The sequence below is a fragment of the Artemia sp. Qi Xiang Cuo genome, chromosome 5 (assembly GCF_049724085.1).
Source record: "Artemia sp. Qi Xiang Cuo chromosome 5, ASM4972408v1, whole genome shotgun sequence".
Taxonomy (NCBI): Eukaryota; Metazoa; Arthropoda; class Branchiopoda; order Anostraca; family Artemiidae; genus Artemia; species Artemia sp. Qi Xiang Cuo.
Window position 1 is genome coordinate 55,809,071 of NC_142798.1, and position 15,576 is coordinate 55,824,646.

At 38.7% G+C, this 15,576-nt stretch overlaps 2 protein-coding genes across 2 annotated transcripts in view; one reads left to right on the forward strand and one right to left on the reverse strand.

Annotated features, from left to right (window-relative positions):
* The window catches only part of LOC148952292 (sodium channel protein Nach-like), a 312,845-nt gene that overhangs the window by 88,336 nt on the left and 208,933 nt on the right, over positions 1–15,576 (forward strand). The window lies entirely within an intron of this gene.
* LOC148952295 (protein CFDP2-like) lies at positions 3,995–4,534 on the reverse strand. Its single transcript, XM_089089170.1, has one exon. The coding sequence runs from the start codon at positions 4,532–4,534 to the stop codon at positions 3,995–3,997; it is 540 nt and encodes a 179-aa protein (XP_088945296.1).

The following is a 15,576-nucleotide window of genomic DNA, read 5'->3' on the forward strand; positions in this document are numbered from 1 at the left end:
TCTCCAAAGGCGAAGTTTTTTGGCCTTTGAACTATGCTAAACAAAATGGCTGCAAAATATTGTTTGACCATTTTGAGAAAAAAGGGGCGTGGCAGGGGGCCTAGTTGCCCTCCTATTTTATGGTCACTTATAAAGGGCACCACAACTCTTAATTTCCGTTTGAATGAGCCCTTTCACGATATTCTAGGACCACTCGGTTGATACGATCACCCCTGAAAAAACAAGAAAACAAAACAAAGACAAATAAACACGCATCTTTCTTCTGGCAAAAAATACAAAATTCCACTTTTTTCAGATTGGAGCTTCAAACCTCTAAAGTAGGGTTCTTTGATACGCTGAATCTGATGGTGTGATTTTCATTAAGGTTCTATCACTTTTAAGAGGTTTTTCTCCCTTTTTTCGAAAATCAGGCACATTTTCTCAGGCTTGTAACCTTTGATGTGTAAGACTAAATTTAATGAAACTTACATATTTGGAATCAGCATAAAAATTCACTTTTTTATATATCTAAGACAAAACTCCGTGTTTTAGAGTTTTGGTTACTATTGAGCCGGGTCGCTTCTTACTTACAGTTCTTTCCCACGAACTGTTTTATAACTGCAGTTGGTTCAACGATAATGGGGAATCACAATCAAGAGACTCTGATCTTCCCCAGTATAACTCACCCAAACTTATCAAAAGAACTCTATCTTGACAAATAAATATTTAGTAATTAGTAATTATTAATGAATAAATTAGAAAAATGATTCCGAATAAACTGGACAAATATGGAAAATATGTGGATACAATGGCAGATAAAATTCATAAGGTTTAATCCTAGCTGAGCTGGGGTCACTCCCCCAGCTCTGGGGTTACTCCCCCAACTTACTGTTATTAATAACTCGATTCCAAGTCATTTTATTATATAAAGCCTCCCAACTGTTGGGCCTTGCGTTACATAACCAAGATTTGTATTCTTTCTTTGTTTTTAGTAGTGAAGGGTCAATCTATTCAAAGAAATGCCCTCCCTTTTCCCGTAGGATATATGTGACAGTCTTATCCCTTTTCCTGTGCCAGCCCTGTTACGTCACGCTAGCCCTGGCAAGATTCCGTGGTTCAGATGTGATTTTGGGTTTGGATATGATTATTGGTTTGGATATGAGTGGTTTGGATATAATTCTTGGTTTGGATATGATTATTGGTTTGGGTATGAGTAGCTATTATGAGTGGTTTGGATATGATTGTTGATTTGGATACGATTGTTGGTTTTGATATGATTTTTGGTTTGGATATGATTGTTGCTTTAGATATTAGTGTGTTTTATGAGTGGTTTGGAAATGATTGTTGGTTTGGATACGGGTGGCTTTTTTTTAATTGGTTGGATATGATTGTTGGTTCGGATATGATTGTTGGTTTGGATATGATTATTGGTTTGGATATGATTCATGGTTTGGATATGCTTATTGCTTTGGATATGATTATTGGTTTGGACATGATTGTTGGTTTTGATATGATTGTTGGTTTGGACTTGATTATTGGTTTGGATATGAGTGGTTTGGATGTAATTATTGGTTTGTATATGATTGTTGGTTTGGATATAAGTGGCTTTTCTGATTGGTTTCGATATGATTGTTGGTTTGGATATGACTGTTGGTTTGAATATGAGTGGCTATTTTGAATGGTTTGGATATGACTGTTGGTTTGGACATGATTGGTGGTTTGGATATAACGGCCTATTATAGGTGGTTTTGATATGATTGTTGGTTTGGATATGAGTGGCTATTATGAGTGGTTTGGATATGATTTTTGGTTTGGATATTAGTGGCTATTATGAGTGGTTTGGATATGATTATTGGTTTGGATATGAATGGCTCTTATGAGTGGTTTGGATATGATTGTCGGTTTGGATATGATTGTTGGTTTGTATAGGATTGTTGGTTTTGATTTGAGTGGCTTTTACGAGGTGTTTGGATATGATGGTTGGTTCAGATACGAGTTGCTTTTATGAGTGGTTTGAATATGGTTGTTGGTTTGGATATGATTCATGGTCAGATAGGGAAATTAGCATGGGATTTCCACGACAGCCCTCTGACGTCACGACATCCCATTACGCTTTAAACGGTCAGATAGGGAAATAAACAAGGGATTTCCGTGGCAGCCCTCTGACGTCACGACGCACCCTCGGCTTTAAACGGTCAGATAGGAAAATAAACATGGGATTTCTGTGACATGCCCTCTGACGTCAAAATCGTAGACTATTCGGGCTGGGGTTCTCATCGGCATACGTAGAAGGTGTCCGAACCATCTGAGAGTACAGTGCGCTATTTGGACGGAGAATGGCACTTGGGAGGTGAGTGCGAGCAACCTTGCGTTGCTTACAAAATCGCCCCATCGAAGTCCCGCAATCTGACGGAGCTGTTTCGTCTGGCAAACGTCTATCATGCTGAGGATTGTTGGTTTCAGAGGCCAGGTTTAAGCTGCTTTGAGGAGGACCGAGCTTATGGATGCATTATAATTTCGCATCTTCGTGCGCCTAGATATATGCGGCATTCTCCAGAGATTGTTGAGCATTCCGACGATAGAAGAGGCTTTTGAAACTCTGCTGCACACCTCTTCCTCTGTAGAGCCGTCATTAGACAGCACGGAGCCAAGATAAGTGAAGTTCTTTACAACTTCAACAGGAACTCCGCAAACAATTATGTTCTCAGGGGGCCAGACTGGGCTTGGGGGCTAAATTGCCATTATCTTCGTCTTAAGCCAGTTTATTTTCAGCCCCACTTTTGCTGCCTCTTCCTGCAGGACTTCCAGAGCGTCAGTCAACTGGTCGATCGAGTCACCAACGAGACCAATATCATCGGTGAAATCAGCGTCCGTCAGAAGGCGATTTCCAAACTGCAGACCAAAGTACAGGCGATTGGTTGTTCGTGTCATGACATGGTCTATCACGCAATTGAACAGTTCCGGGGCGGTGGCACACCCTTGTCGTACACCGGTTTTGATGCCGAATGTCGTGCTCCGTTTGCCGTTCACTTGGACGCAACCCACGGTCTCTTTGTACAGGTTTTCAAACAACTTGCAGTATTTTTCTGGTAGACCAGTTGATCGAAGTATCAGCCAGAGCGAGTTGTGATCTACCGAGTCAAACGCAGCCTTGAAGTCAACAAAGGCTAGATATGCTTTCCTCCTGAATTCCTTCGTCTTCTCCATTAACTGGTGCATGGTAAAGATTTGTTCGACAGTGGATCTCCTGGGCATAAGCCCTGGCTGCTGGACTCTCCTCTTTCTTCTGAGGATACTCGTGCATCTATCCAGCAGGGTCATAGCAAAGAGCTTTCCAGGCACTGAAAGTAGCGTTACGCCTCTGTAGTTCGAACAGATGCTCTTGCTCCCCTATCTCTTCCAAAAGGGCAGGATTATACCAGCTTGCCAGTCCTTCACGATCCATTCTGTGCGTCAAACCACACAAAAGAGCATATGGAGCCAAAGTAGCATCGCCGATCCGGCATACTTCAGGAGCTCAGCAGATATTCCACATACACCTGCCGCTTTGTTGTCCTTCAAACGTTTTACTTCTGCGTAGATTTCTGATGACGTGAAAGGAGCTTCTGTGTCACTTGTCAGCAGTTCCTGGATGCTGGCGGCTAGGCTGATGAGTTCCTAATCAGTCTGCGCTACGGCTTCGGCATTGAGGAGGCCCGAGAAGTGGTCTTTCCATCGACTGACCTGGGCAGCTTCGTCACTGAGCGGCTGGTCATTCACAGAAACAGCAGATGCCACCGAGGGGGCTATGTCGCCTGTTAGATCACGAAGATGCTTATAGAGACTGCCAACGTCACCTTTCTTGGCTGCACCCTCTAGCTCATGTGCTGTCCTTTCCATAAACAGCTTTTTGTCTCACTGTATCAGTTTGATGCGGACACCATTCAGGCTTCTATAGCTTAGCATGTCACCGAGTAATCTCGCCTTGTGTCTCTGCTCTATGACGTCCAGCGTATCTGACTGAATCCACGCTTTATTAGCACGCTTTTTCCGTCCAACATTTGCTGTCACTGATTCCAGGACACTTTTTTTTTAACGATAGCCATGCGTTTTCACAACTTTGAAATGGAGGGAGTGCGTTTAAACGGTTCGAGACATCAATGGCATATTTCGACCGTATCTTCTGATCGCAGAGGCGAGATACATCGATCTTGACTGGTCTTGGTTCTGAGCGCTGGGCTTTGAGCCTTAGTCGCATGTTAGCAACGACGAGGCGATGGTCAGTGTTGCCAATCTCAGCTGCCCTATACGTCCTACAGTTACTGATCGAAGACCTCCATCTCTGTGACACGATGATGTCGTCGATCATTTTTTTGGTATGGCCATCGTTGCTGTACCATGTATATTTGTGAATGTCCTTCCTTGCAAACATGGTATTCGTAATCACTAGATTGTGCATGCTGCAGAGCTGTAGAGGCCTTAGACCATTGTCATTTAGGGAATCAGGAGTAACTGGTCTAATGACTTGTCGCCATAAGTTGTGGTTGTCGCTCACAGTTGCATTGAGGTCACCCATGAGAATGACAAGATCGTGCGGGGATATCTTAGACAATTCATTCGTCAAGGCAGACTAGAAAGTGTCCTTTGTTTCGGTGTCAGCTCCGTTTGTCGGGGCATAATAAACAAGGACCGTCATTTTTCCTTGCTTGTGATTGAGCCGAGCATTAGCGATTCTATCCGAGACGGGAGTGAATGACAGTAGACACTTCTTGGATTTTTCATCAAGAACTAGTCCGACTCCATTTCTTCTGGTGGTTGTCTGGCCAGACCAGAAAAGGTGGTATCCCTCACCTATGGGATCATTTCCATTCCCGACTAGGTGGGTCTCTGTTATTTCAGCAATAGAGATGTGGAATCGCTTCAGTTCCATCGCCAGAAGCGTCTTAGCTTGGGGAAAATTTAATGTCAATACATTCCAGTTGGCAATTCGGAGGCCACCTTGGTCAAGAAGATTCAAACACTGGTCATTTCTCAGTCCAGGGGCAAGCAAGGGTCGTGATGGGATAAAAGAAGGCCGGGCATCCGAGGCAGTTGCTATGCTATTTGTTGCAATGGGTCTCGGGTGGAGGGTTGCAAGCCCAACCGACCCTAGGCCTGGATTCCAATTAGAGTCAGGATTTACCTGGATACTGAGAATCCTGGGGAGGGCTCCAACCACCTCATGAGGTTGAGGCCACCCTGATCGGAGTGTTTAGTTAGGGGAAACGCCGTATCCAGAGGTACGTGGTCAGCAGACATGATCTGCATCATTCCGGACGAGCTCCATTCATATCCATATAAAGAATATGGAGTTAATAATTGCCTCCAATAGAGAATTGCGCAAAATTAATTTAAAGTCAGCCGAACGCCGCCGCCTCTGCCGGCGGTGGCGCCCCCACGGTGAGCCGGTAGCTTAGCGATACTTCGGCAGCGGTCGACCGGGCTTCTCGTCGGTGGCGTTCGGTCGATCCGCCGGCGCGGCACCGGGGTGTACTTCTGACCTATCTAGATCGTTTATTTTAGGCCAAAATATCCCCGGATGCCAATTTTCCCGAAAAAACACAGAGCTGTCTTCAAGAAAATATACAGATATACATATACAATTATTGTTCGTTTGTAAACATAGTACATACTATCTTTACAAGTTAAAAATAATGTGTGTGTATTTATTTTTCTGGTAAACGGCTCCATATTTTTTCGGAAAATTTGCATCTCATGATATTCTGACCTACAAAAACGATCTAGAGGGGTCAGAATTTTGAGAAAATTCGTTAAGAGCCTTAATTTTGGAAGAAAAGATATCTATGTTGGTAACGTAATTTTTATGTACGTCAGTGTTGCAATAACGTCATCACACTTGTGTGGAAATATAGAAGACTTTTATGCATGGAGAAGTTTACATTGAATTGCTCAAAGAGCAAGAACTGGTAATTAAAAAAATACATTTTGACAAGGGATTACAACAATTTAAAAACCTTAAGGGGATGTGGTTATCTATTGCTACATTTTCAGGTTCTCTTGTCGGTAAATTTGCCGAAGGACCAAGGACCTCTCCAAGGGGCTTAGTTATCAAGATCAATCAAGAATTTGGTGGTTGACAAGTGACAAAAGTTGAAATTTGCTAACGAATGAGTGAGGGCACATTTTTTTGACGAATGCATCACATCTCGACGGAAGAAAAAAATTTACAAGAGAAGGAATTTTGATTGAGCTGGTATTTTTATCAAATCAACGAAATGTTATACACAGGGAACCATAAATATATAAAAATTTCAAATGGATGGTAAGTTTGAAAAATACCAGGGGCGTAGTTTTCTATTGGGGCAGAAAAAACAGAATTCATACTTCCTAATGATGTAATCCTTATCAAAACTGAATATCTCTATATCAGGCACAAATCGAAAGAAATTAAATGGCTTTTCTAAGATATCTGGGAAATTTGGTGTCGGCTTTTAGTTTTCTCTCGTTTATTTAAATTTTTTATCTAAGTTCTACAAGTTATTTCAATGCCGCCAACATAATTCTAAATAGTTTGACCAAACAAAATAAAAACGTTTATAATGGACGCGATAGGGCAAGTCTCTATCGTACCACATTCGCTTAAAAAAGAAAACCAAAAGTTTGGCGCCTAGTACATATTGTTGTGTATCCAATTATTTGGCTTGGGACGGGAGTCAGTGGCGTGACTCTGTAGCCTCAGCCAGAGTCCACCCAGGTTTAAATGGGTACCGGGAGATATCTGGGAAGGTAAGAAGGAAGGATGTGCGAAAGCACATGGTGGTTGGCCCCCAACCCCCAAGTGCACTTCCTGGCTGAAGGACCAAGAAACGGAGATCAGCACCGCCGGTAGGGACTGTAAAGTCCAATGCCGTTTTCTTTACCTTTTTCTTTACCTTTACCTTACCTTTTGAAAAGATGCAGTATGAAAAGATATTAAATTGATTATGGAGTAAAAAACTGGTGATTGGAAAAAAGGTTTGTATATACATTAACAAGGGATTACAACAATTCACTAACCATAATAAAAAAACCAAAAGTTTGAAGCTTAGTAGAAATCTTTGTTATAAATCGGATTTGCTTTAATAGTCAAATATCTCTGAAAAGACCCAGTCTTAAAAAACATTAAATTGCGTAAAGAGTAAAAAACTGGTAGTTGCAAAAATATTTGTATATATTTTAACAGGGGGTTATAACAATTCAAAAACATTAAATAAGAAAACCACAAGTTTTAAGATTAGTAAATATCATTGTTAGAAACCGGAATTGCTTGAATAACCAAATATCTTTGAAAATGAAAAGACAGCAAATTGTCTGCGGTTGGAAGACAAGCGACAATGAAAATTCATATATAGAAGCGTGTCAAGTGCCGGGCCCGAAGGCTGGTAATTGCAAAAATAATTGAATTTGCTTTAAAAATCAAATATCTTTAAAAAGACACAGTATGAAAAGACAGATTGTCTCAAATTGTCTCCGGTTAGAAGGCATGTACTACTACTAAGAAGGCAGATAATGGTAAGAAGACAGGTAATGGTACTCACATTAGTGCCACAACAGTGGCCAGTACTACTTATAATAATTTTGTTGGATTTTTTCAAGCTCTTTTGGAACAAATCATAGATTTCTTCACACCGAACTTTTGCTACATTGACCGATCTTTTAAGACCATTACAGACAATGTCTTCATTAAAACAGCATAAATGTAACTTTTGACGCACATTAATCGGATTACGGATTTCAGTGGGACAAATTTGAAATCCATTGGAATAAACGAGGCAGATATTCTGAAACTCATGAAGATTACTTTTAATATACGCAGCGTGAAGGACCATATCGGATTCATCAGTACAATTGCTGCCAAAGCCAATGATCATGAAAAGGGCGAAAAAGGAGCAACAAGGGATTTCGTAGCTTTAATTGCAAAGTTAAGTATTACTTGTGAAATAAATTTCTATAGAGTAATAATTTCTTGTAAAAGGGTCTTGACTATTCTATATAAAGTCAGATCAGTTCTAGAGCCTAGATAGTAGGGAGGGGTGCCAACCTTAACTATGCAAGATTACAGGCAATCAGAGAGCTACAATACTAACTATACAAGATTACAGCCAATCAGAGGGCTACAATACTAACTATACAAGATCAGATGCCTCTTTCTAGGCCAATTAACAGTTAGAAATACTGGGAAAACAAGGTGACATCACCAGACTCCCAGGAAATTTCAGCAATTAATTTACGTAACTGTTATATCACAGTTTGTTTACGCTTCGAGGTTAAGGGATGATGTGTAATTAATACAAACATGAATTACCTTGAACTTATTGTGTAAGAATTCGTGTCAGAAAAATCAATAGGCTTCATAGGAATTTAAAATGTATCTGTACACAGCTGCCAGAGCAAAAGGAAACGTCAGAGATCAATTGACATTTTAGGGGAACTATTTGGGGGGAAACTATGTGGTCGCTATAATAGACATGTACACAATATGGGATGCGGGTAATATAAAATATTGTTTTTGGGAAAGGAGTATGCTAAACAGCTTAAAGTAATAGAGTCATTAGTGTCAAGATGGCCATGTAAATTGACATAGCTGTACTTCCCGACCGTGCTCTGTATATTGAACAAGTACCATTTAAGCAGTGTTGTCAATATAAAAATTTTATACCAATAAAGATGTAAATACCAAGAAAGGAATTTTAATAAAGAAATTCAGAACAATCCTTAGAAATCCTTAGAAATCAACTAGTGAGACGATTGTTGATTTGAACATCAAGGACCGCAACCACCAATGACCCTAGCCACCAAGGACGTCAACCTCCAAGGTCCCCTCTCCTCAGCTTCCAAGGAGCCCCCCTCCAGCTTTTTGGAGCCCACCCCCAACCCCCCCCCCCCATTTTTTATAATTTTTGAAGTTTTCTTTTTAACATGGTAATTTTATTTCAATTTTTTTTTACATGTCTAAGAATGAACAAGTGAACAATATGGGATTAGTGACATGATTATGGATTTGAACATCTTGGACCGCAACCATCAACGACCCTAGCCACCAAGGACCTCAACCTCCAAGGTCCCCTCTCCGAAAACCACCAAGATGCCCCCCTCCAATTTTTGGGGCCCATCTCCCCATTTCTTGTACTTATTTAAATTTTGTTTTTTAACATTATAATTACATTTCAACTTTTTTTACATGTCTTAGAATGAACAAGCACACAATATGGGATTAGTGAGACGATTATGGATTTGAACATCAAGGACCGCAACCACCAATGACCCTAGCCACCAAGGACCTCAACCTTTAAGGTCCCCTCTCCCCAAGGCTCCAAGGAGCCCCCCCTCCGACGTTTTGGGCCCATCCCCCCATTTTTTTATACTTTTTTGAAGTTTATTTTTTTGACATGATAATTTTATTTCAACTTTTTTTTACATGTCTTAGAATTAACAATTACACAATATGGGATTAGTGAGACGATTGTGGATTTGATGATCAAGGACCGCAACCACCAATGACCCTAGCCACCAAGGACCTCAACCTCCAAGGTCCCCTCTCCCCAAGGCTCCAAGGAGCCCCCCCTCCAACGTTTCGGGCCCATCCCCCCATCTTTTTATACTTTTTTAGAGTCTATTTTTTTATATGATAATTTTATTTCAACTTTTTTTACATGTCTTAGAATTTAACAATTACACAATATGGGATTAGTGAGACGATTGTTGATTTGATCATCAAGGACCGCAACCACCAATGACCCTAGCCACCAACTACCTCAACCTTCAAGGTCCCGTCTCCTCAACCTCCAAGCCAGCCCCCCCCCCCAACTTTTTGGGTTCATCTCCCCATTTTTATACTTTTTTGAAGTTAATTTTTTTACATGATAATTTTATTTCAACTTTTTTTTACATGTCTTGGAATGACATAAAACATACTTAAAGCACAAAAAAAATTCACATTTAAGCTAGATTTCTTAACGTTTGTAGATGTGTGTTGTCTGAAACCTATGAATTGGGGCGCTGGGTTTACTATTTCTTACTTTTCTGACCTAGGTTTGATAGCCTGTCATAGGTGTGTGTTGTCTGAAATCTGATTTGGGATTTTTGGTTTACTATGTTAGAATTTTCTTAGCTAGGTTTCTTAACGTTTCGTAGGTGTGGATTGCATGAAAATCATTAATTGGGATGTTATAGTTTGCTATTTTGGACTTTTATGAGCTACATTTTCTAACCTTTCATAGGTTTATGTATGGTTTTATTAATAATATTTGATTTTCTAATAAAGTTGGGTTTTAGCTTTCAGAAATACGAACTTCCCCGTTTAAAATACATCTGATTTTATTAAAAATATTTGATTTTTTAATAATTGGGATACACTTTTGTATTTGTTTTAAAAATTAAGTTGGGTTTTGATTTTCAGAAATATGAACATAACAGTTTAAAATACCTCTTATTTCATTAATAACATTGACTTCTTTTTATTATAGGTGTGTTTGATCCCAGGCCTCATTGGGATAAATTTTTGCATATTTTTTAATTAAGCGGGGTTTTAGCTTCCAGAAATTTTTTATTAAGAACATATGATTTTTTTTAATAAAGTTGGGTTTTTTTTCCATGTTAAAAATTTCAATATGTTTTATCTGTAAAACTGTCGCATGATTCTAAAAGACACAATTTTCTAGATATAAAAAAGCGCTTTATTGAAATAATGCATTTACACATAAATCTATTCAATCTATAGTTTTTAAGATTATGACTTCATCATCTTCAACCAATGGTGATGTCTCGATGGTGATGTCATCTTCATCATTGATAAATGTCTTCTTTTTTGCTTCTTTCCGTCTTTTAGTGGGTGGGGGGAGAGACTCCATAGTATCTACATCCAGCTGCATATCCTCAACCATGGTTTCTTTCCGTCTTTTAGCGGGCGGGGGGAGAAACTACCTAGTATTATCATCCTCTGTCAGCTGCAATGTTTCTGGAGTTTTTCTTCCCCCAGTCTAGTGACATTTCTATATTGGATATTGTAATCTCATTCTCTAGATCCCTCTCCTGACTATCGTCAAAAAGGGATTGTGCTTCCTGAAACTTGAAAATAAAATATGAGGATCATGTTAATGAAGTTGAACGAATCTAAGTTGGGTATATTTTTGAATATCTTTTTTAATAAAGCTAGATTTTAATTTTCAGAAATATTTTTTTTAATAAAGTTGGGTTTGATCCAAGGCCTCATTGGGCACATTTTTGCATACTTTTTAATAAAGTGAGGTTTTAGTTTTCAAAAATATGAACATCACAGTTTAAAAACATCTGATTTTATTAATAATATGGTGAAGCCTTCTAATTAAGTCAATTTGGTATTTAGTAAAAATATTAAGACGCAAACACAAAAGTTTAGAAATACCACTTTTTATTGAAATAAGGAACATATCCTGGCAAGTTTTTGCTTAACAGGAAATTGAAAGATTACCACTTCCTAGCTATTTGCGTCGGTTGGGTCCAGGAAGCTGTGGTTGATAAAAGTGTATAAAAGATACATTTTATGGGAAGGGTTAGACTGATACTAATTTTATGACGGACTGACCTGTGGTCCGTTGCTTTAGAAATACCTTGGAATATTGTCGGATTATTGTAAGTGTCTAAGTATCTTACTATATATTATTATAGTTTTCTGACACTTTTGGTCAACTTGGGACAACCAGTCCCAGTAGAATATATATATATATATTATCAAACCTTGCATTAGTATATGTTATCTGAATAAAAGTATTGTGTTATAGCCAACCTCTCTACAATCTACATTCAGTCTCTCGAATATACCCAACTGGTACGCCTCATTAGTCCAGTAATAGCCAAAGGCCCGCTACCAACGTTTAATTACCTTAGGGCTATAGTTTATCTCCCCTATAAAGGTAGAATAAAGGCATCTACCACTACATCACCCTAAATACCATAAGAATCACCTTACCACAACCTTACCCCCTAACCACAACTGGTGTTCATTGGAAAAAGTGGGTCGAGAGGGCTAGATAAAAATAGTAGATTGAAATAAAATTGCTTTACCAGAGGAAAAAATGACTTCCCTATCAACGGTACTTGAAATTGCAAAAATTATACCAGAATACGCGGGAATTTCAGATGTAGATGAGTTTATCGAAAAATTGAAAATTTTCGACGAACCTGATGATAAGGTCAAAGAGCAATGTGTTGCAGCCAGATTAAAGGGAAGCGCCCTTAAACATTTTAAGCCAATTAAGGAATAACAGCCCAAGGACATTAATACTCTAATTGAATCTTTTAAAACAAGGTTCACAGAGACGAGCATCTCTGAGAGGCTAAGAACAGAGGTAGTGATATTCAATACCTCAACTAATATTAGGGAACACGCACACAAAATTTTTCGATCTGTATGCTTATACTTAGCGAAGGTTGGAAGTGATGAGATAGTACAAAAAGTACAATTACATGCTTTTATGCAAGGGTTACCAAAAAAGTTATTAAGACTAATATTATCATGGAAACCTGACAATTTAAAGCAGGCTATAATCATAGTAGAAACAGAGGTAAAAATTGACGAGGCCATGAAAAAGTGTGATCAGATGTCAATAAATAACACAGCAGCCCAAGAAAGTATAAAATATGAAAGGGGGCAGAAGGAGGTGAACTTTGAGGAGCCAAATCGTGAACCAAAAAGGCGCGACGGGGGTCAAGGGTCGCCGTTTAGGGAAGTAACTGACAGATTTCACGACCTTCTGAGATTAGCAGCTAATAACTATAGAAAGTATGGACACCCATCCCCACCAAAGACAGATAGTTGGAGAACCAACAATGGCAGATCAAGAATATTTAGAAATAACCAGGAAGCCAACAAACAGTTTAGGAGAAAATTTAATTGCCGTTATTGTAGCAAACCAAACCACTATGCAGCAGATTGCTGGCATAGAATATGCAAAGAAGACGAGACGTACAAGACAAGACACCAGTTCCGAACGCCGGGGGGGGCCAGAAATTTAGGAAGAAAGGGAACAAATAATACTTGGAAAACACCTAATAATATTCCTGAATTTAGGCCTAGAAGGAAAACGGCTGACAACACCCAGAGTCAAAATAGCAACGCTGAAGAAAACTGGGATAACCTCAGAAACTTTTGGTCAAACAGTGGGTATTTAAACGGAGAAATCAGCCTGTAAGGGTCGACAGAGCTGTATCCTTACAAAGACCCCTTTATAGTTTAGAGTGTTGTGATACCAAAGCTAAAAATAATAGTCTACCGATTTTGCGTTGTTTTAAAATTGAGTATTTTCAAAATTTACCATGCTTACTAGATATGGGTGAGTTTAAATCATTAACTCGAGAGGAAGTTTTTAAGAGGTTTCCTCCTAGTGTCAAAAATCGCGTAAGCAGATGCCAGAATACCCTGACATCAGTAACAGGTCACAAGCTGACAATTTTAGGGGAATTACCATTAAAATTTAGCACAGGGGAAAAAGAAATGACAGCAACGGTGATAATATGTAAGCAGTTACCATTTCCTTGTATTCTAGGAGTAGATTCTATAACAAAATATGGGATCGTATGGGAACCCCTAACTGATACAATAACCATAAGCCAGGCAAATGAAACTAATAGGCAAATTTGCGTAACAACAGATAAAGAAAATGAAGATTCGGATTATAACCTAAAAATAAACGGAAAAATCACATTAGAAGGGGGAACAACATCTCAAGTCATAATGACATTAAGTACAAAAGAATTGAAGGGTAAAACAATGGATGCCTTGATAGGAGGATAAACCCTCAAAGAATACCCCACGATTTTCGTGCAAAATCAAGTTATTAAAATTGAAAAATGGAAAAATTGAAATTTGAAAATTGAAAACGAACAAATTCCATCAAAACCGCAACCACAAGAAAAGTATGGAATGACAAAAACTGACTTTTTGCAACAATTTGATTTAAAACATTTACCGGAAAACGTAAAAACCCGGGTGGAAAATATTCTTTGGGATTTTAGATGGACATTCGCAAGACACAAATCGGATTACTGATTAAGTCACTTAATCACGCACAAAAAACCAGCACAGGACCCTCCCATTAAAACGTCACCGTAAAAAACACCTTATCATTCAAAACCATGACTAGACGACCAAATAAAGGAAATAGAAAAACAGGGTATAATTAAAGCGAGGGTTAGCGATTGGTGTTTTCCACTAGTAATAATCAGAAAAAAGACGATACCTGGAGATTATGTATAGATTTTAGAGCGCTAAATGCAGTCACGGTAAAAAATGTTATGAAATTACCAAGAATTGATACGATTTTAGATTCGCTGGGAGGTACAAAATACTACACCAGTTTTGACTTAATAGCAAGAACGTTCACATTTGAACGTATGCCTTTTGGCTTATCATTTCGTCAAAATTGCTTTAGTCGACTAATGAATTTGGTGTTAAAAGATAACGAACCAGGAAGGAAAAAAGATACCTTGGCTTACCTAGATGATATAATTTTGTTTACTGAAAACCTGGAAGACAATTTAGTCGGACTTAGAAAAATACTGGAAAAATTTGAAAAAGCAGGCTTAAAATTAAAACCAGAAAAGTTCAAAATAGTAGTACCAAAACTAGTTTTTCTTGGACATCTGATAAACCAAGGTACTATTCCACCTAATTCAGAAAAATTTACGGTCATAGAAAATCTACAGCAACCAAAAGATCAAAAAAAATTATCAAGTATTTTGGGCAATAGGTTGCATCAAGACTGGGCTGTTTAATTGTAGACAGAGAAAAGCCAAGACAGATAGTCCAAGTAATTGAGAGGGAAATGTTTAAATGGCTGGGGCACGGGTAAATGGCAGGAGTATGAATGACTCTCTTATTGGACACATAGTTGTCAGGTTAATTTTTGGAAAGGCATGCCTGCCTAGAGTCTTAGGCATGCTGATCAAGAATTTAAAAAAGAGGCATAGACCATTACGCGTAGACCAAAAATCAATAATTTGGCTACATACGATGCAAAATACTTCACCACGGCTGACACGGTGGATAATACGTCTGCAAGCATATTCATAAGCCCCAATATATATAAAGGGCCGTACAAATATTTTACCAGACTATTTGTCACTAAATCCAGATACGGAAGGAAATTTGATAACAACCATCCAACACGAACTGGAAGGGGTGGAAATACTATCTAATGGAAGTATTTTAAGTCATCGAGATAAAGATGATTTTTGTTAAGCCATGAAATCCTTTTTATTAAAAGGGACGGAACTGCCAGAACACTTTAGACATTTTTTTAAGGACTTATATAATTTCTACCTGGATGAAAGTAAAAATCTTTTGGTAAGATATTACAGAGCGCCCCAAGAATATAGAAAAAATAACTTAAAAATTATTCCAGTAATTCCAAAATCACTGGAAGGAGAAATTTTACAGATGGCACACGCAACTATTGGCTGTCGCATGGGAGAAGCGAAAACTATTGGGAGGATAAGAGGAAATTTTTTTTTCTCAAAAATGTACTCAAAAGTAAAAACTTTTATACAAGGCTGCCAAGAGTGTGCCAAACAAAAGTCGCCACCAAAGACCCCTAGGGCCGA

Coding starts and splice junctions, on each gene's coding strand:
- LOC148952295 (XM_089089170.1), bottom strand. CDS start 4,534: ATGGGTGACCTCAATGCAACTGTGAGCGACAACCACAACTTATGGCGA.